Here is a 22,711-nt window from a genome sequence, read left to right on the forward strand (position 1 = left end):
TTTGAATTTGTAACACACAAAACCATTATCAGATAGAAATAGCACTATTCTCAGAGAAATCCGATAATCTTAACAAAATACTAATACACATTAATCAACAAAAATTAATACATTGTGGATATATTAGTTTGGAAATTGAAATAAATATTGGATATGGGAAATACAAAGAGTAGTTTTGGTATGTCTGAATTTGTCTTATTTTCTCAAAGTAAGGCTAGTAAGAATGACGCCACCAAAAAGAGGCTTGTCAATCACCCTACAAGCTTGGGAAGGTACCGACATTCAACTGTATTGTCATGTTTACTGTCGTAAATTTTTAAATAAAAACAGATGATTTTGACCACCAATTGCCAGATTCTGTGGTCATTTTTATTTTAGTATTGACCGAACAAATATTGCTACTATGATTGCCATGCTGTGTATTCCCTCCCTTCATGGGTCCACCAATCACCAGAACCCCCTCCCCCTCCCAACCCCTGTGTATGTGAGTGTAGTATATTTGTTTTTTGTTTTGTTTTTTGATGGAGATTCATCGACAGAAGAGACAAACCATGCCGGCCTGGTTCGTTTTCCGAAGACGATTCCAAACAAAGAACAAGAAGTGTTTATAAAGTACCGGTAAGATTAAATTTGTGTGTTTGGTAACATTGACAACCATGAATAGACTTTATTTAGTTCGTACCGATTACAAATGGTATCAAAATGAGTAAATAAGACAATAATGAGATATAATAGCATTATATTTTGAATGCTGGTTCCTCATTAATCAGAAAAGTATTTGTAAAATTAAGTTATATGACAAATATGTTGAATGAGGTCGCTTCCTTGATGCCAAATAATTTAGGTAATCACAGGAATGTATGTTTAGAATGGAATGGAGGGATGAAATGAAAAATTTAACAAAAATAAACGATGCGTTGGTATAATAAATATATCCACTATTTGATTTTACATAAGTCATGAACTATAAATTATTAACTTTTCATATTTATATGGAATATTGAATCAAATATAGAAATTGTATTGTAGCTAAATGAAAAATACAATAAAAAATTTGATTCCTAAACAATAGATCGATCAAGAATCTGTTTTTATTTTAGTAAAATCACACGAACCTGATTGGTCGACCCATGTTGTGATTAAAATTCTCATAGATTCGTGCCTGCATAGAGGATTAAAGTACGTATGACATTGGGTATAGACTGAATAGTCTCATTCCATTGGGTATAGTCTAAAATAGTCTCATGTCATTGGGTATAGTCTAAAATAGTCTCGAGTGCGGCTCAATGCATTTGTTTGCAAGTAGTTCTCAGACATGTTTGGTCAAACTCTCCTTCAGATTTGAATACTCAAGTTTTATTTACCATTTTATTATGGTTCCAGAATCTTTAAGTTCTTTAATAGAGAACACCTGTAAAAAAAATATACAATTAATCATAATGTCGATGATATGATATTCTTCTTCGCATTCATATAATTGAGAAAATAAATCTTATTAGTTGTATGAGAATATCTTTTTAATTGTAGGCACAAGATAGACTATTGATTGATCCCATGTGATAGCATTCTAAATTTTTTCAAAGTTTGCAGTGATGGTGTAACGTATTCAAACAAAGGGCTTACAGCATAAGATTTAATGCAATATTATAAATCAGTATGGGTTAGCAAATACGAACCAATATTAAATCGCTTTTACTATGCTAATGAAAACACCGTGGATAGCTATTTTGACAAATTCATTACATTGGTGATTTCAACCTTTCTATTCCCACAAACTGACAACATCAAATAAAATAAACCCGAAGACCGACAACAGATGATTGAAATATTAAGGATGATTTGAAACTAATGTAACATTTATAGTAAGACAGGTATAACTTATACATCGTCTCATCTTATTCAATATTTCTTTTTTACCGCGTGAACTATAAAATATGAAACTAAAACAGTAAATGTCAATCAACTTTACGTTACTTGAGATTTGATCTAACAGATGAAATGTTAAATGGCTTACGGATGAAAATATTAACTTAATTAAACAATTTAATTTTGATTAGTCGCTGAAACATTATCAGGTCTTGCGTGTTTTCACAATAGGGATCGATCATTCTGAAACTAAATTTGTATAAATTCTTAGCGCCATCAAATATCAGCGTAATAAAAATCAAAACACATAAGTAGAATTGTGACAAAAAGTCGTAAAAAATATTTTTATTTCACCCGATTTTTGAAATGATGACACGTTTCCCAGCGTTTTCCCACTAGTCAAATATTCATTCTTATTTTTTATAGTCATGTCCTCCTCTTTGCAGTTTTTCTCGTAAACTCGTATGGCATTTTTATTGATGTTTGATATGGTGACTATCTTGCGACAGAATTTGGATTATATTTGAAAAAATTAAACTTTAGTTATCAGATTTTGTACGCTTTTGAATGATATGAATAAAAGTTCGAATTTACTCGCTACCAAACAAATCTGGGTGGAGTATTTCAAACTAATTTGACGCATTCTTAATCCAAATTTAAAGGTGAATCAACAGACAACAAGTCAATATATACTTTCTCACTTTTAATATATACTTTCTTACCCTTAACAAGTTGAAAAATACTTTGTAATCCTAAATTGGAAACTGTCCTGAGGAGTAAGATTTACAAAAGGTGAAACCAAAAAAACGACTTTTAAAGGGGTTAGGTACACAAGATTTTTTTAACCTAAATAACAGAAGCTACATCTAAAATTAGACGTTCCATTTTTCTACCAATTGGCGATAGCAAAAGAAAGATGCAACTGAAATTAATTAATTTAATTCACGACCGAACAAGAATGCGGACAAGGAAACAGACAAACCATGACGAAACTAAAAGAACGAACGAAATAAACTCTTAAGATTTTGTTAACCTAACTAACAAAAGCTAGATCTAAAATTGAATGTTCCATTTTTCCCAGTTACAATCAATTAACGACAGTAAACGAAAGATGCAACTTCAGTAAATTAATTCGATTAACGACCGAACAACAATGCGGACAAGGAAACAGACAAATCATGACGAAACTAAGATAATCGAAATAAACTCTTTTTAAAAAATTATGAGGTTATATAAATCAATCAAAAATAACGAACGAAATATTATTTCAAAGCAACATGGTATATGGATACGCGCACGCTCTAATGAAACATTAACGCGATTACCGACTGAACCAAATCAAAATCTTAATTTATTTAACTTTCATCTCATTGGGACTAATTTTAAAAATACAATCTTGTCTCTAAGGCGTTTTTAAATTTGAATTACACAAATTTCATTGAGAGTAGGGCAAGTTGAATGTTTATGTAAGTTGTTTTTAAAAGCAACAAATTGTTATGGCCAAATGCTTGTTCGGTAAGGGTAAATGTTTAATGTCAAATACTTGACGGGCATAAACAATACTTTTTGATTGAATAGATTTCGAAATACTTGATATATTTAAAAAAAAAGGATTTGAAAGATTTTAAGGATTTAAAGCAGAGGGGGGGGGGGGGGGGGGGGGGCAAAGTGCGGCCCGCGGGCCAATTGCGGCTGGCAAGGGGGAAAATTGTGTGGCCCGCAGAGAAGTGCTAATTTTGAATGGTGCGCGGCCAGAGAAACGAGTGTTTAATTTGATTCAATCTGGTTCTCTTTGCGTTGAAAAACTTATATCCGAGTCCAATCCAATTTATTATCTATGTCTATGAGGTTACAATGTCCTAACAGCGAAGCGATCAAAGCGATTCAGAAAGCTGAAGCACACTTTCTGAGCAGCGAGCAATTTTGGGAAAGGGCAGAGTTAATGAATTAGTAAGAACGGGCAATTGAGATTGGATAATTGGGAAGCAGTTTAAAAAAAATTAATATTAAAATATACAAAAACTAAATGAGCTTGGTTCCAGTCTACCAGTCTCTAAATCTAATTTTCTAATTTAAAATAAGATTAAACAGCAAATTATTTGGAAATGTATCTTGGCGATTTTTACCGAAAACATCTCAACTTACTCAACAATTTTGGGAAAGGGCAGAGTTAATGAATTAGTAAGAACGGGCAATTGAGATTGGATAATTGGGAAGCAGTTTAAAAAAAATTAATATTAAAATATACAAAAACTAAATGAGCTTGGTTCCAGTCTACCAGTCTCTAAATCTAATTTTCTAATTTAAAATAAGATTAAACAGCAAATTATTTGGAAATGTATCTTGGCGATTTTTACCGAAAACATCTCAACTTAGATAACTTTTTCCACATTTGAAAAAAGTCATGGTTTCGACAAATATGGCAATTTCCAAATCAACATAATTTTTTTTTAAATGGGCGTCATGGAACCGCCTGAAAGAAGAAGACTTGGAAAATGGATATCGAATTGTTAGCACTTCCATTAGAGCAAATTTGGATAAAAGTAGTCAAGAAAAGAATCTAGCAGCAACTGAATTTTTTATTTTAATTCGGTGTGACAATAAATTTGAAGAACAGTTTTTAGAAATTTATGCGTTTTTGCAAGGACCCCTATATTGCCATAAGATCAAGACACTATTTTGTGCCCGCAACTAATGGAAAGATTATGTTAAAATAAGGCCGCGGTTTTACCCATATATTGATATCTGACCCGCCTGCGAAAAAGGTTGCACACCCCAGGTTTAAAGAGATTATTTGAACGAATCAGACTTTACACTAAAGCCCGTCAATAAATTCGTTATATACAAGTACATATATTCAAATAAACATACGCTACTCTATCTCAAAGCCCAAAGATTGCATAAATATTGTTAAAAGTGCTTATTGCTACCCAACATGGATTGAATAAATAAACGGCAAACACAACCATAAACAATTTACGAGCTATAACGTATTTCGGTGTGAGTAAGTATATTGATTTGAAAAATTGTTTCTGTCGTCAATATCAAACTCCAGAATAAGAATGCACCTGTTCTGTTCTAAACGCTACACTTAAACTTTCACTCTTCTATTTCAATTAATCAATTAATATTAGGGACCGGATAAAAATTAAAAAACCAAAAAATATGTGACAACGACGAAATAAAATATGTTATTTCGGGAAAACGTGTGTGAATAATTCACACTAGCAGGGACTGTTTCATACCGACAAAAATGAAAATGTAAAAACTAGTCAGGCGTATTGACAGCAAAAAAATTGAAACACAGTAGTAAGAAACTCGAAGAACTTTACGAAGAAAACGCTTGCGAATAAACTTGTCAAATTAACAATTAAACACATGCAATTTATTTCATTTTGCGTATTTTTTCAGTGCACGCACAAACTTGGCCAGTGCTCCGCAATACTAAAAGGGCCATTATATGGCATAAATAACAATCTGTCTTTAGTTTAAACCAGGGGTCATCAACGCGTTGCCTGCGGGCACCAAGTCGCCCGTAAGGATCTCACAAGTTTCCCGCAGGTCTGTTCTAAAATTAGCTCAAACGGCACTTATCAGCAAGCTGTATCCAATAATTTTATTTTTAAATAAATCACACTCATATGAGTACTGATGACAATGTATTGGTCTACTTATTGTAAGTAACGATAAACCTTATCTATTTATGAGACATCAGTTATGTCACGGTCATTTAATACTCTACAATTATGACATCACACACATCAGGTCAGATAGGGCCATGCATATTAATCATTTCTAATCTTTTCATGAACATCAAAATTGCTGAGCAACATCTAGCTTGATGCTGGAGCTTGAAATTGAAACTCCCACCTCAAATCCTTCCAGGGTGTGTCAAACTTTAAGGGCCTATAGTTGACACATAAAGCTACAGTGGGGTATGAACAACAGTCTTGAAGGTCGCAAGCTTGTTTGGTTCAACCTATCTTTGTGAATCAGCCTTTTCTGACATGAACTTCATCAAGTACAAACGCAGAACAAGTCTCACTGATTAACACAAGATGCACCAGAGTTGCAGTGTCAAGTCATACACCAGATTTACAACACACTGCATGAGCACGCAATGCCCGGTTCCCCACGATCTAATCAAGAAATAGACCAGATTTAGTTCTGGTTGAAATTAAGATATATATAGATGATTTGATAAATGTTTTGTAAAAATGTAACATTTGATAGTACAACCGCAAAGTCCATTTTATATCAGGAATGAGCATGTTTTAACTAATTAATAAAAAGATATTTGAATCATTACTGACGGTGTATTAATAATACATAACTAATTGCATTGTAAATTTAGGTATCAACACCCGCAAACTTACTGATTTTTCAAAGCATTCTAGATGAGATCGAAGAGCTGAATATATCAGAAATATTGGTTTATATATATCTAGCGACTTCTAGCCGATACCGCTATAAATACCGACACCAAAAAAATAGTCGGAACCCGATACATCGGTATCGTATTGGCAGCCACACCCCACTATCGTAAGTATGAGTTTGGCTTCGAGCACTCTAAGCGCGTACGCGGTCGATGGGAATTTATTGCTATGTTGCTATGGGTATACAGAATGAGGGCTCTACGGTTACACCGGTGCGTATTGTCAAATTTACTTATATAGTATGGTACTTTGCCTAATCTACCATTTATGGTAAAACGGATTTTTGCTCGTAGCACTGAACCACGAGTCGGCAACCTTTAGCATTGAAAAAGCCTACTCCAATGCCAGTGTTGAGAAAATCTTTCAGGAAACTACTTATGATGCAATAATCTAGTTCAGGGGTGAAGCACCCATTTTCTATCGCGGGCCATTGAATCAGTCACCGCCGAGTAAGCGTCCCTCACAACTTTTTAGTCATACTATGATGGCATTAATTTTCTTCAATAAAAACAACTCCATACACCTGAAGTTATTTGAAGATATATTGCAGCATAAAAATAATTAATAGAACATTCAATGTTTTTCTTAGTAAGATTGTTGAAAACCTTTTTGGTTTACTTAGCGCTTCATATTAGAACTAATTGACGAATTGGAAACTCTCAACTGCATACTCACGCCATCTCACTTGGCCCCTAGCTCCATTCGGTTCGGGTGTTCGAGATTCGAAGTTCCATTTGAATAAAGGATCATTTTTGACTCGAATGTTTTGATTGACTGCCGAGGTATCACTGTACATTCAATTTATATAGTAACTCCAAATTGTAGTCAAAATTTGATATTTTATCGCAGATCTAAGGATTTCCCCAACGTCGATATCTTGAAAATAATCTTGGGTGGTGGTAGCATTATGACAGAGCGGAGTCAGTGTCGCGAGAACAGATTAAATTTGTATAATTAGTAACATCGCAAAAATACGAATCAAAACTAAATATAATCAGGCAGTTGAAACACTTATGGCCGTGGATTGCCGTGATATTTCGTAGTAATGTTCTTTTTTCGACGCTACCGCAGGTTACATTAAACACACAATTAAATTAATTAAAGCACGACAGAATCGTATTATTCGCCAATTAAATATTGAATATTTTACGCAACTGCAAAATAATTACCCGACAACATAACATAACCGAAAAAACATTATCCGTCAAAAAATTGGGCTTTTTTCATAATTGGCCTCTCTAATTGCGCGGAGAGTTTCATGGACATTTTCAGATTTCCTCAGAATCATTCCAGAATGTGGTGTTTTTCTTAAGTTTCATATTTTTGCATTAGTGGCGAAAGATTTGTATACAAAAAACCCGTATTTCGCTACCTCCGTATACAGAAGTTATAAACGAATCCATCCTATGGCAATTAACAGATTTTTGAAATGTTCCATTGTTTTAATCATCGAGTTGTAATCCACCAAGTTGTAAAGTTTTCATTACTTTCAGATGTCCCGTGTATCGTGCGCCGAAACATTACATTTTCACAAAGTAAGGTTACCCCTCCTTCATTAACTCATATGCTATAAGACATACACAATATACAAAAAAGATAGTTTGACGCAAATTTTCCCCAAAATCACAAATATTACCTATTCGGAATGATCTTTAAGTGCAGTGATATTCAACCGGGATTAATATATATACTCAAGTGTATACCAAGTCAGATTGAGGATATACAAATAACAATTGGTATACAGCTATAGCATGATTCGAATATATTTTGCGGGCCATTTTTTTATTTGAACGCGCACCGGACACGTTCAACATCGGGACTCACTACGTCATGAAGTGTTTATATATCCGCGGCCACGAACTTTGCGAGATGTATAACATGAGCAAGTAATAATTCATATTATTGGCGGAGAGATCTACAGAAAAATATGCGGTTACGTTATTCATAAATTTCTGAGTACAAGCTAACTGCAGGGGTGGACAAGGTTTTTGGACCAAGGGTCAAAAATTTTGTTCACCTAGACTGGAGCGCCATGTGAGTGTGACATGAAAAGTTACATTTATGAACAATATTTACAGTGTTACAAAAGCAAAAATGGAAAACAATAAGCTTTGCGCCCAAACAAATTTATGTGGTTGTGGCAGCATCGGGCGGTCCAGATAGAATTATCCAGCGGGCCGGATTAGGCCTGCGGGACGCAGTTTGCCCACGTCATAAATCAAATCAACGTCAATTTTTAACTTTTTTGTTAGTTTAGCACACATAATATTTTGTGACCATAGTAAGACTTCTTTTTTCTATCTTATATTTATAAAATACAAAGAAAATAAAAATTGAAAATGGTGAAACGCGGTTGTATAGGTAAAAAGGTTGAATAGCACTGTTTTAGTTTATTAGATTAGGATCTTTTGTACAAAGCCCACGACATGCACTACTAATGAAAAATGTGAGACTGGTAAAAACACCTAATTATTCAATTAGGTTTAGGAACGATTTGAAAATTTGAATTTCCAGCGCAATCTGCATTTCTAACCCAAACCCGGATAAATACTAATTTATTATTTGGAACGTTAGCGGGGGTGTTTTGTTTTTAACGTGGGGGGGGGGGGGGTATACAAAATATCCTTAAAATTGATCCTAAGTATATTCGATTACATACTTGATCTGCTGGCCAGACTGTACACTACATGCTTCCATCTTGCTCAGTGATGATTACCAGACAACTGAGAATGACAAATTCCTTTTGATGAAATGATGTTTTGCCAACTTTCGAGCAATGTTTTTGAAAACTGAAAATAAATGTATTTTTAGTTCATTCTCAAATTATCAGTGACGTCTCTAGGGTATGGCAGCTATAGCTCCCACCATTGGATGACTTTGGATTGCGGCGCAAAAAGAGTGAAGAGATTTAATCGTAAATTGTTGCAATAAAATAATTAAATGATTTTAAATTGGAAATAACTGAAACTCTTGTTATGCCTAATCACAAATACCAAATTAAATAGCTAAACGCGGAAGTTTGGATACCTGCGATGGAATATAGTAAATTTTACATAAGTATAAAAATCTGGGGAACTTCATGGGGTAAAATTATTTTGGAGGACTTTCAACGACTCCCTGCAATAGCTCCACCAACGCCAAGGGTTCCATCGAACCCGGGATAAGAAAAGGCCACTATACACATTGCCGTACTCATAACACCACGTCCATTGTGTATTGCTCTAGTTGGGGAACGGCAACCTTTTGTCGCTCACGGGCCATAATAAAGGGTTGCAAGTCCTGGCCGGTCGCACATATTTCCAGGAAGATAAGACCCGAACAAATGGCCGATGAATCGCAATTTTTTCACACAGATCAGAATTGAAATTTTAAGCAGCGCGCGAAGACTGCAACAACTCGTGAACGCAACTTGTCGTCTTACTTGTAGAAATTACAAATACTTGCTACCTTGCTACCTTTTGTACGCCAAATTACGGCTTTATTGGGTAGAATAGTTAAAACCTTGTCGCGATTCTACGAAATGAAAATGGTCTGGTTCTAACAGGCTTTGACATAACAAATTAATGACCGCGCATCGGTGCTTAAACTGGCGAAAAGAGGAACGAAGAAATGCAATTTTGCAAGATAAGCTTATACTCAATATACAAAACAAACAATTTGTCGCAGATTTCACAAATTTTAATTATTTTGGTATTTGGAATGATATTTTGGAGCAGTCATATTCAATCAGTTAACCTATATACCCAAATGTATACTAAGTCTTATCGCGGGTATACAAACAGCTATACTTCGGCAGTATTGAAAAGTCTGCGGCTATCTTTGTTATTTGCGAGGTATTTACGAAAAAAGTAAACATCGAAAAAGGTGTAACACGGAGTAAAGATTAAATAGCACTGTTTTAGTGTATTAGATTGGGATCTTTCGTACACGGCTTTCGAAACTAATGCAAAAATGTGGGATTTGATAAGAATCTCTCTCTGCCAAATTTTAAAGAATAAATCAGTAATTATTTATAGTTAGGTTCAGGAACGATTTTCAAATTTGAATTTCCAGCGCAATCTCCATTTCCACTCAAACCGGTTAATTACTAATCTTCCTATTTTGAGTGTTAGCGGGAGTGTTTTGTTTTTGACGGAGGGATTTGTACAAAAGATCCTTAGATTAAACCTAAATATGCAAACTAAATTGCAAGAATCAAAAAATCAAAAGATTTCGATTACACACTTGCTTTGATGCTGGTCAAACTCGATAGGCTTCCATCTCAGACGAATTTCTTTTGATGAAATAGTATACTGTCTTGCCAACTTTCAACAAGTGTTTAAGAAAGCTGAAAATAAAAATATATGACATGATCGTTGTATTTTCACCTAAATAATAACGTACAAGAATCTCAATTTAACAACAGCCCTCTAAATTGTGACCCAGCGACCAAGGGGGGCGCATTTTCAAGCTTGTCATGGTCGCTATTTTGCGTAGAAACATCCCTGCAAATTATTCAGATGTTTCCCCCAAATTTATGAAATATTACTTATTTGGAATGATCTGTTAGTACATTGTGTTGTACTTCATCATGTAAATGACTAGTGAACTATTTACAAGTGTGTTATATTTCACCTTCATATGAGTCCTCTCTACAGTCACAGATATATGTAGATATTTAATTTCATAAGATACTAATCGCCATTTCCGAATATAACAGAGCACAAATAATACAATAACAAGAAACTACTCAATGACGTTCCTTTACAAATGATTATGGAATGTGTAACATTATCACATTATCACATGATTACGGGAATGGATGTCGAAATATCAAAACAAAAATGTTTAAATATTATTCACTTGTAAATTATTCGTCCATGTTGCTACATTGTTTCTTGGTATCTTCAACTTTTAAAGTTCTGCATCTGAAAAGTCGAGATATTAGAAATAAACTGGTGCATAACTTCAACATTAGCATTAGGGAACGGGACTAAATCTAGCCATGGCAAGTATATTATATAAATCCATGGATTTGGTGTTATATTTTAGGTTTCGGAAGTTATCTACTACATTGATGTAAAGCGTGCCATATCAAATGCAGCTTACGTAGTGACTTATAATATATATGCGAGGACTACTGGTAAAATACCGAAAATCTGACGAATGAAACAGCAGAGCTATTCTATCAACTTTGTATCTTTCGCTTACCCAATTGAGAATGGATCTCAGGTATGGTTAGATTTGTAGTCCATTTTGAAATTAAGAGAAAATTGTCATTTCAACCAACAAGATTTAGAAATCAGTTTATGAAAGACAATAAGGGAGACAACAATACAAATTGCGATGGTAAGCAACAGAAATTTCATTAAACAAAAAAATATTTTTTATACTCGTATATTTAAAAGGGAAAACAATATAACAGCAGTACAAACACTTGTTAATATTTAGCTCACCTGAATATTGGCTCGAAGATACAGCGTAATAAAGAGTTGGTGTAAGATTCTGGAACCAGCCTACGACAAAATCAACCGCACCCCAACATGTACATTTGCTACTGAAGCGTTGCGCTTGTGGCTTCCCGCGCGAAAAGTGGCCGAAAACACTAATTAATGATTTGTAATCAAACGTTTTTAATTAGTCCCGTTACTCCAGGTCAACCCCGGATCGCCACAAGTCGATCACGATTTTGACGCGTGATCACAAAACATAATGCAGATGACAGTCGGCATTTGCTTAATATTACTTGTGATTGTCTGAATGCCCAGTTTACACTAATGTCTCCTTCCAAACCAAACGTTATAGACATAACATACCAAGCAATATAATCGGTTTACATGTGAAGATCATAACATCTTCGCTACATATTAAAAAAAAGTTAACAAATTTGAATTTTCATCGCAATCTGCATTCCTAGCCCTTAGACCTTCACCCTTACTCTACCTGGTTAATTCCAATTTTTTGGCGGGGGACTTGTAAAAATGTATGTTACAGCAACCTAAGATAATCATATAAGCAAAAAACATCTTGAAACGCTTTCATTCAGAAATACACAAAGCGTTCGACATCTGTTGCAATACAACAAGTTTTTGTAAAATAAGTAATAGGCTGAATGTGATTCGAATATTTGATGAGAATAATGAAGTAAACGAACGAGTCTTTTAGAAAGAAAAGTGCCGAACAGCATATAGCCCAAGGCTGCCCAACCCGTGGGTCGCATGCGGCCCGCCGGACTGTTTTTTGCGGCCCGCCCTATAAGTTTGTAAGCAGACTTTTTCTGTTTTTATCATGTTATAGTTCAATACATAGGCTTGAAGTATGTCTCGTGATTTTGGTGTGATTATTCCTGCCGTCTATCTACATTCAAAAGCCGGATCTTATCTTTACGTATGTGTCAAGTCTTGCACACTGGTGGACATCGAAGTTAGTTTTTTATTTTATTTCTCGCAGAACTGAGCGTTCTGTTCGACGAACTCGAGAGATATTGTGCGATCATTGAGGACGAACGCTGAGCGCAAATTTAGGAATGAATTTGGAGCCTAAATTTGTAAATTAATTTCATTCTGATTGTTTTCTTACGTGTCTGCTTTGATCGTTTTTATTGCCAACGTAAAATAAAAAGTCAACAATATCTTTGGTACTGGTCCTGGGACCCGTTGTCCTTTTATGTTAGTATTTTTTATCTAATGTTTTGGTTAAATAAGATTTCGGAAATGTAGTCAATGCGTATCCGTCAATAATTCTGATGAAATTGACTTGATTGCATTGCTGCATTTTGGTCACAAATCAGTATATATATATATATATAGGCTATTCGTCCAAAAATCTTTGTAATGTTACTTCATTAAATACTTGTATTGGTGTTTCAAATGTTACGAAACGGCCCACATAACTTGATATTCCCGCGACATTGGCGCACATTATGCTCATTTAAACATTGAGGCAGTATCATAGCTACTGAAAATGAATGAATAGAAACACCATAACGCAAATATACCTCTCAATGTCGACGTGATGTGTATGTTCTCGCGTGGTCGTCAGAAAACCGCAAGTGTCGTGTCCACGCCCCGTGTTACCAGATATTCGATAGTAAACTGCCATTCTAATATTCGATTTGATAATCGAATAATTTGCCAGCCCTACTCCGTAACCAGGAGGCAATTATCAAATTGACTCGCCTTTTATGTATTATGTAAATTACCTACACTGAAATCAGGACTTAGCTGGTATTAATGTTTGGTACAAAGGTTTGAGGCCCGCAACGAATTTCGTCACATGAAAGTGGCCCGCGAGACGAAAAAGGTTGGGCAGGCCTGCCTATATCTTCGTATTAATAAAACGTGATTTGAATTAAGACAATAATCTATAAAGTCTGACTGGGTCTCGGTGTTTTATTTGAACTAAATTTTTAAAATTTTAGTTTATTAAAAACACAAACACACACGAATGAAAAATAACAAATGACAAATGACAATAACAATGACAATTCAATAACAATGACAATTCAATAACAAATGACAATATTCAAAACAAGCAGTTTAATACTGAAAACATTCAATAAAACCCGTCTCTGAGTTTCAAAAACTTTTCAAACCAAAATACTGGCGGAACAATTTTCTCCAAATAATCGTATTTGTTCTTTAGGAGATGCAAGAGAAAGCGCTTGATGTTATAAATCAATGTTCGATTGTTGCGGTCGTCAGATTGTTTCTTATTGTGAGATTCCAGGCTAATATCAGTCGATTTTGAAGCCGACGTGGCAGTATCAGTTTGCTCGGACGATTGATCTATATCTTCTTGTTTTACTTTCACCGGAAAATTATTCATTTGCGGATCAAGAGTTATCAACGCAGGAAGGGAGATTCTTTCGTCAATTTCAGTGTTTCTCGCTATCGATGCGTTCTCTCTAAAATCTGGGGCATTAGTGTTTTTGTCTTCTAAAGATAGTGAAAGGTGCCATCTTCTGTGATGTCTGTAGAATTTTTTACGGTGCCTCGTTAGATTGTCAGGTCTTGAAAATATTTTCCCACATTCATGACATTTGTGTTTTCGTTTATTGTGTACGGAACTCTGGTGCCTCGTCAATATATTTTTTAATGAGAATTGCTTTAAGCATATTTCACATGTGTGTTCATTCATAATTATAGTATGATTTAGTAAGTATAATCTAAACCAAAATATGCGCACATTTTGAATACAGAACAGAATAAAATCTTCTGAAAACATGCGATACTGAACTTCATCACCAAGTGATGAGATATTACAACGCAACCCAGACTAACTCGATAATACATCTTTCCTAGTTCTAATTCAGACGCTTTTTCTCTCGATAAACTGCAGAAGAAAAACTGCTGATACTAATGATATATATGCAATAAATATTCAGCTATTTTAATGGTGTCTAGATCGGATTCTTCAGTTCAGAACAATCTTTGAATGATTATTGTCGCCAAGTCAGATATTTTTTGACTACTCAATTTACGAAATGTACAGTAAAACCGTTTTCTGAATAAATTACGTCATGTATTAAATCCCGGAATTATATTTAAATGACCCTGGAATCGGGATCGGAGAAACGGGCGTAAAACTATTGAGCATCCGGCCCAGTAACCAATTCTATTATCTGTATTCGGCCCACTCGGAAGAGTAATTGCCAACCCCTGTTTTTAAATAATAAATTAGTAATTATCCAGTTGCTGTTCGGGATAGAAAGGATTTGAGAATTTGAATTCCCAGCAATCTACATTCCCATAGTCCAAACCCCAACTGGATAATTACTATTTTTTCGATCGGTAGCGAAGGTTTTTTTTTACTGTGGCTGTGTGGCCAAGAGTCAGGAAGGAAGGAGAATCGTTATGATAGCAAGAAAAAGGTGGTCAAGTGACAGGAAGGAAAGGTCTAACGACTTCTCCTGTCATAAAATACTAAGAATTTGAAATTGATCGAATCGAGGTTGTTCAATGCGGAAAAAGAGTGCTTGTTCCCTCTGATTTAAATAAAGCAGCAAAACTTTCGGTGAAATATCAAGTCAATGGGACCATGACGTTCTGCATATTATTTCACTTAATAAAATACAAAATATAAAGGTATTGGATGAATCGTGCTCTGCGACCTGCAGATTTGATTATATCGTGCTGCATGTTTTTCTAAATCATGATTCCTTCCATTGATGGGGATGAGTAGTGTGCAGCCGTATTTTATATCAGGATTTTTGCGGTGGAATATTGTCTGTCTAAATACCATTAAATGTCCATGAAGATTATGAAATACATAACAGTTAACAGTTCAAATTAACTTACGTAATTTCATTTTTTTTTTGTTTCCACGATTGTGACATAAGTGATTGGCTGAATGTGATTCGAACAAGCCTTTGAGAAAGAAAAGTGCCGAACAACATATAGCCTATATCAGGGATGGCGAACCTTTTTCAATAAATGGGTCACAAATGATATTTTTTATCGCGGAACAGAAGCGAGTGGGTCACAGATATTTAATCAATGTTTGTAACTATAAGAAACTTCTGAAATTTTATAAGCTTCAGTTGGTGTGTATCAGCGATTTTTATGGCACTCGATTTTATAAAATTAGAGTACGAAAACACGCATACAGGTTACTAAGTACGTTTAAGCTGATGTGGCAAATTATCTTGCGGTTCCAAAGAGTTCGATCAGCTTTAAACCCCATTGAGGCACTTTTACACTGCCCCATTGTTATTTCAGTTCGGTAGGTTTTTATTTCAAGTCTGAAAGCTTTTGTTTTTTCAATGGCATTGAAGCCGGGAAACTAATAAAATGCAAAGTAGCATCCAGTTCTCGTATAACCTCTAAAAACAGTCCGCAGATGCACTTCCGAAAGAGACAAGACGTTACGAGAAATGAACAGATCAATTGTTATGTCATAAACGATGTCAGAGCCAATAGCTGAATAACGGTACTCAGCGGTGCAGACATACGTCCAACATTGAGGGACTTGAAAATTACCATACAGGTTTAGAAATTAGCAATTTGAATATGAGCGATCGCAGCCCTGACTGCCCAAGCTTAGTTATTGTTAGATTAATTTAAGGCCAGTTTTATTAATTTTCATAATCGATATGTTAGCATTTTTATTTTATTCGTGCCTTGGCGGGTCACGAATAAAACGCGGTGGGTCACTTTGTGACCCGCGGGTCAGTGGTTCGCCATCCCTGGCCTATATCTTCGTATTAATAAAACTGTGATTTGAATAAGGACAATAATCTATAAAGTCTGACTGGGTCTCGGTATTTTATTTGAACTAAATTTTCAAAATTTTAGTTTATTAAAGACACAAACACACACGAATGAAAAAGAAAAAATTCAATAACAAATGACAATATTCAATACAAGCAGTTTAATATTGAAAACATTCAATAAAACCCGTCTCTGAGTTTCAAAAACTCTTCAAACCAAAATACTGGCGGAACAATTTTCTCCAAATAATCGTATTTGTTCTTTATGAGATGCAGGAGAAAGCGCTTGATGTTATATATCAATGTCCGTTTGGTGAGGTCGTCTTCTCTTTCGATGTCACAAAAATTAATGGACGTCCAGTTGTCTCTTACAAAATATTTCTTGAGATGTGGTATGGTGCTTTTGAATTCATCAATCTCTCCGTAAATTTCCAAAACCTGTAAAAAGGTGAAGCTTTGGTTATATTCAATGGGTAATAACGTATTAACGCTAAAGAGAAATATTACTTACGTTTAAGATTGCCAGAGTGTATTGAGGAACACGGCAGTTTTGTAGAGTTATATTTTGTGAGCCCGATTCAATGGGTTCTGTCACTGATTCCAACGAAATTTGTTTCTCGGGGGCTTGACTTTCTGATTGTTTCTTATTGTGAGATTCCAGGCTGATATCAATCGATTTTGAAGCCGACGTGGCAGTATCAGTTTGCTGGGACGATTGATCTATTGCTTCTTGTTTTACTTTCACCGGAAAATTATTCATTTGCGGATCAAGAGTTATCAACGCAGGAGGGGAGATTCTTTCGTCAATTTTAGTGTTTCTCGCTATCGATGCGTTCTCTCTAAAATCTGGGGCATTAGTGTTTTTGTCTTCTAAAGATAGTGAAAGATGCCATCTTCTGTGATGTCTGTGGAAATTTTTACGATGCCTCGTTAGACTGTCAGGTCTTGAAAATATTTTCCCACATTCATGACATTTGTGTTTTCGTTTATTGTGTACGGAACTCTGGTGCCTCGTCAATATATTTTTTAATGAGAATTGCTTTAAGCATATTTCACATGTATGTTCATTCATAATTATAGTATGATTTAGTAAGTATAATCTAAACCAAAATATGCGCACATTTTGAATACAGAACAGAATAAAATCTTCTGAAAACTTCGGCACTAAGTGAGAGATATTACAACGCCACCCAGACTAACTCGATAATACATCTTTCCTAGTCTTAATTCAGACTCAGGCTTTTTCTCTCGATAAACGGCAGAGGAAAGCTGCTGATACTAATGATATATATGTAGTATTTGAGAATGACTGCCATTGCCTAAAATTATACTGTGTTTTACCTACAACATACTGCGTTATCACAAACTTAATATCAAAAGTACTGTTTTAATATATTATGTGTTCAAATTGAATGTTATTTACTTCAGATTAAAACATATAAAATATCGGAAATATTAATTTACAGACGCCTAGAGACCCCGTCGGCCTGTGCAGCGTGAACTTTCAAGACAGACTCACTTCTCATCTTATCGTCCCAACTCACTATTAAACCCCAGAGCACACAATTATATGTCGAAATCTAGGCGGGATAAAAAAGGCGCATTGCGCTGAAGGTTCAACCGCAAACGTCGATTCATATCATACTTGGATCATTTTCTTCTGTTAGAAGACGGATTCCGCTGAGAGCTCAAACGTAAACAATAGATAACGCCGCACAATTATGGCGCTTTGAGCTAAACTTGACTGATGTCGAGTTCACTTCCTAATCGCAATTTTACGATGTCTCCCCGTGGACTACCTAGCGACTAAGATATCAAATGCACACAACAAGCAACTTGAAGCGCTTAATCGCTTCAATTTGAGATTGGTTATAGTTCACTGATGCAACCACACTATTATGTTGGAATAAAAGCCAAAAATTACTTTTGTATATTTTCCTGACCCTTGTAAAGTTTAGTGCGATAACAATTAGCACCCTTTTCAGCGACTTCCTGCAACGAAAGTTATCTCTCTCGAAACCTCCACCCAGGTCAGTTAAGCTTCAACGCGTGCAATATATGATAAATCAGGTTGATCCGCAATGCCTTATCGACATTTTACACGGACATATTTCAGATAATCTCAAATTTTATTGTATAAGTCTTCAGCTTTATCTTAGGCTAGACAAAAATGTCTATAAGCTTACGCGGACGATTTTCCCACCTTATCACTGGTTACCCCCCACGGGATTCAAAGCTGCTAACCCGCGCAGGATAATCGAAGGGTAGATGATATATGAGTAGGCTTACCATACGTCCCGCATTAGGCGGGACAGTCCCGCTTTTCAGCATTTTGTCCCGCCGTCCCGATAAGTCAGCTAAAAGTCCCGCTTTTCCAGCATAATACACAAACATGTTCTCGTGAACGAATGCGTTCGTTTCCCGCTGATTCCCATTGATGGCCGACGTATCGCATGTAAAATCAATACTAATTAGTCTAAATTCAAATTATTTGTACCGGTATCGTTAACGTCAATTCCTTCCTATTTTTCAAACTGAACCCGATATTTTGACAGAGAATATGCGCCTGAAATTTCGATAACAATATGGTCAATAAAGACAGCTTTAAATGTGGGAATGTAGGCCTATGTAGTAAAATCGGAAAATGTGAAGATATAAAATCACAGCTAAGGGGTCGTTGTCTTTCGAGGCGTCCCGATTTGAAGTCACAAAAATATGGTAACCCTATAGCCTACATGAGGCATATATCCAACGCTTAGCACGATGCAGCAACCTCCGTATTCTTTTATTTTGGGTCGAAATATATTTGTATATATACTATATAAACTTACTTATCACCATTTGTTGTATTTGTTCATGTCAAGTTGGTTTATATATATCGGTCTTCCCTATCCAATCTGATCTTAGTTTAAATAGTTTCATTTTTTAAAATGCCGAACATTTTATGCTTCAATGATGATCTTATTGGCATACTCGAGCCGTATAAAACCTGAGAGCTTGCGTAATGAAAAGCAACCAAGGTTAAGTGTGACTGTAGCGGTCATGATTCTAAACGGTGACCGCTATTATTGTAACTAAACTGGCAACGGTAACTTAGGGCATTGAACCCTGACCATTTTGGTGTTGGCGGGATCTCTTTCGGCGTGAGCCGCTTGGAGGTAGGACGTATAAATTTGTATCTTAATCAATCGGGGGGCTTTTGGTATTATTAATTAGGCGTAGTTTAAATTTACATCATATAATTCTATTTTCCTGTTTCATATAGTTATTATTAGTCCCTCCTGTGTAATAGCACTGTATTTTACCGGATTACTGTTTGACAACTATTTCATCATTATTTGACTACTATTTTGACTCAACAATAAACATCTTTGGACAATCGTTTCGATCTTTGAAAGGAACTCAGACAGAACCGCGTCATCAAAAATAAAGTGCCTGTACAATCTATTTAATCCAATCACCCTAACGAGCACATCGCCATCGTATGGTGCTGAGCCGTTATAGTGACGATGGGAGCGGGGGTGAATCACGGTTAGTTTATGTACGGCGTAGTGCATAGCAGTAGATCAAGGATATGTAAATTGAAGGTTGAAAAGTTGGGGGAGGTAGGACAGTGGGTCGAGGGTAGAAAGGTTGGGAGAGATAAGCATTGTCTGAGGGAGATAGGACAGTGAGTGGAGGATAGGAAGGTTGAGAGAGACAAGACAATGTGTCAAGGGTAGGGAGATAGGGAAGTGGGTGGAGAATTGAGGGAGATCGACAGTGGGTCGAGTATGGGAAGGTTGATGAAGATAAGGCAGTTGAGGGTACTCTGGTAGTGGGGAAAACAGTGGGTCGCGGTTAGGAAGATAGGACAGCTGAGCAAAGATAGAAAGGTTGAGGAATATAATGCAGTGGGTCGCGGATAGAAATATTTAAGGATATATGACAGTGCATCGAAGCTAGAAAGGTTGAGGAGGTAGGAGAGCGGGTCGAGGATAGAAAAGTTGAGGGAGATAGGACAGTGGGTTGTGAATAGAAAGGTTGAAGGAGATAGGGCAGTGGGTCGAAGAGAGGGTTGAAAAGTTGAGGGAGGTAGGGCAGTGGGTCACGGAGAGGAAGACTATGGGACAAATGGTCGAAGATAAAAAGGTTGAGGGAGATAGGGCAATGCGTTGAGAATAGGAAAAATGAAGGGGATAGGGCAGTGGGTCAAGGATAAAAAAAAGTTGATGGAGATAGAGCAGTGGGTTGAAGATAGAAAGGTTGCAATTTCTGCGGTCGCTCAGACACTTCTGTCAATCAAACATATATTCAAGTAAGGTTGTAAACATTGTCTCGTTTTTGTAGGTACCCCCGGGTCTTTGTAGGTCTTTACTTTAGTTGCGGTTGTCATAAATAAGGCTCGCAGACATTCGATAGGTATAAACTAGGATAAAATTAATATTTGTAAACGGACAATTCTAATACAAAATTTAGTGTCAATCACGTAAATTAGTTTGTAAGAGTAAACATTCTTAAAACTATAAGGTGAAATTTTTGGGGCCAAGGTTCGGGGAAAAGTCCATAATTTATCCATTCCAGTCCATTTATTATAATATTTCCATGCTTATTTTGAAAGGGGTTTCTAAGTTCCGGCGTGTGTCAACAGATTCAAAAACACCAGTTTATTTAAAATTAATGGAACATCTGGTATTAAAATCTAATGACAACTGGTTTTAGCGTCGTCTATTCTATTCTAATTTACTTTTTCTTATTTTATTATATTTATTTTGGAAATATAATCAAAAACTACATAAATCAGGCAAGTTTTACAATCGCACTTGAAAATCTGTCTCAGTAAAAAAAGTGTCTAGTCTAATTTCAATTGTTACGTGACGACGAACTTTATATGAAAATATGCCATTTCTAGGGAAAACACAACTCGGGGAAAGCTTATGCGTACGTGCTGTAAATATATATAATACATTTTCACGAATTAGTTGCGATCGGTAGTTACGATTTTTCCAGCTCATCATTGAATTTATGTTTCTGATCTGCTCGATAATTTTCAATTGTTACGTGACGAACTTATTAATGAATTCGGGTATTTACAGATGTTTTGGTTGGAAGCTGCACAGACAGCGCTATAACCGTAACTATAACCTACATATGACCGTTTAATCGTCAAGTGGAACACGCTGGTCGTAATCAACCGGTTTCGGTTCCAATCAACACCAGGTAGTACATACTGCCTTGACATACACTTTTTGGTTGAGTCGACCTGTCTGGGTGACCAGCGTTTGATTCATGGTACAGTAGTCCCATCGGGTCGCTGTGAAAATAAAATATTAATTGTAAAAATAAGGAATTTTTTGAAAGAATTTGTGAATAAATCCTAAAGTAAAGACTTTATTACAAGTTATACTATGATTACACATTACGCAGGCATGGAAAACACATGGAAGAAGCATTATGGATGCACGAAGGTTTAGCCTAGGCCCAAGTTTGTTAAAGCGTATGGCGAACCACGGCCTCTCGTTCGGTTGCCATTTCATGTCGGGTATAGGATTAAATAGCCAGTCATTTTGTTTCTTCTTCTTTGGGCAGTTGGATGTATTACCACGTACCGTATATCATATTATTAATGTACTGCTCATAAAATACTCTTTGACAATATTTTGTTTATGTTTTTTTTCATTATAAAAAAACAGATGATTATCTGTAGAATGCCACTGAAACATTCTCATGGTGATAAGATAAGATTCACATATTTATCCAGGTCATTGCAAATTTCAGATGAAAATGTAAACACACTGACCTGGGTAAAGCGAGCAGATACCGTAGTTACCCATTTTTCAAAAATCAAACCCACCAAGTGTCCGAGATAATTTCTCCACGGCTTATCGCAAAAAAGTGAACAGTTGTCGCGAATGGACCTTTCCCCGACCTTTGACCCCCGAAAAATTCTTCCTATACTTTACCATTGCAAAATTTTCGGCGCTATTTTAAGAGTGCTTTTGCGAGTTGGCGCCTGTAAAATGGGGTATGTGTTTTAAACCATCATTATGAATCATCGCATACAACAATCTGTTTATTGAAAGTACCGGTAAAGAATTTTAGCCTAGTTTATCACAGCTATTTCTACACTAATTTTTTATTACTGCAATTAAATTAAAACTCCTAGGAAGACAGAGTAATCATTGAATTATCTGATTTATATTTAAGTTTCCGAAACACAACTGAAAACTAACGAATAGAG

At 35.7% G+C, this 22,711-nt stretch overlaps 1 protein-coding gene and 1 long non-coding RNA gene across 2 annotated transcripts; both read right to left on the bottom strand.

Moving 5' to 3' along the window:
- Positions 1 to 528: 528 nt before the first annotated feature.
- Positions 529 to 11,824, bottom strand: LOC120341550 (uncharacterized). Its single transcript, XR_005569407.2, has 5 exons — positions 11,738 to 11,824; positions 11,145 to 11,209; positions 10,527 to 10,629; positions 8,962 to 9,091; positions 529 to 1,411 (listed from the first exon to the last, which is right to left on the bottom strand). It is a non-coding gene; the product is annotated as an uncharacterized LOC120341550 (long non-coding RNA).
- Positions 11,825 to 16,522: 4,698 nt separating this feature from the next.
- LOC120340816 (uncharacterized) lies at positions 16,523 to 18,359 on the bottom strand. The gene is made up of 2 exons (XM_039409185.2): positions 17,003 to 18,359; positions 16,523 to 16,929 (listed from the first exon to the last, which is right to left on the bottom strand). The coding sequence occupies exons 1-2, from the start codon at positions 17,561 to 17,563 to the stop codon at positions 16,669 to 16,671; spliced, it is 822 nt and encodes a 273-aa protein (XP_039265119.1). The 5' UTR covers positions 17,564 to 18,359; the 3' UTR covers positions 16,523 to 16,668.
- Between the last annotated feature and the right edge of the window lie 4,352 nt (positions 18,360 to 22,711).

The sequence above is a fragment of the Styela clava genome, chromosome 14 (genome assembly GCF_964204865.1).
Source record: "Styela clava chromosome 14, kaStyClav1.hap1.2, whole genome shotgun sequence".
NCBI classification, from domain to species: domain Eukaryota; kingdom Metazoa; phylum Chordata; class Ascidiacea; order Stolidobranchia; family Styelidae; genus Styela; species Styela clava.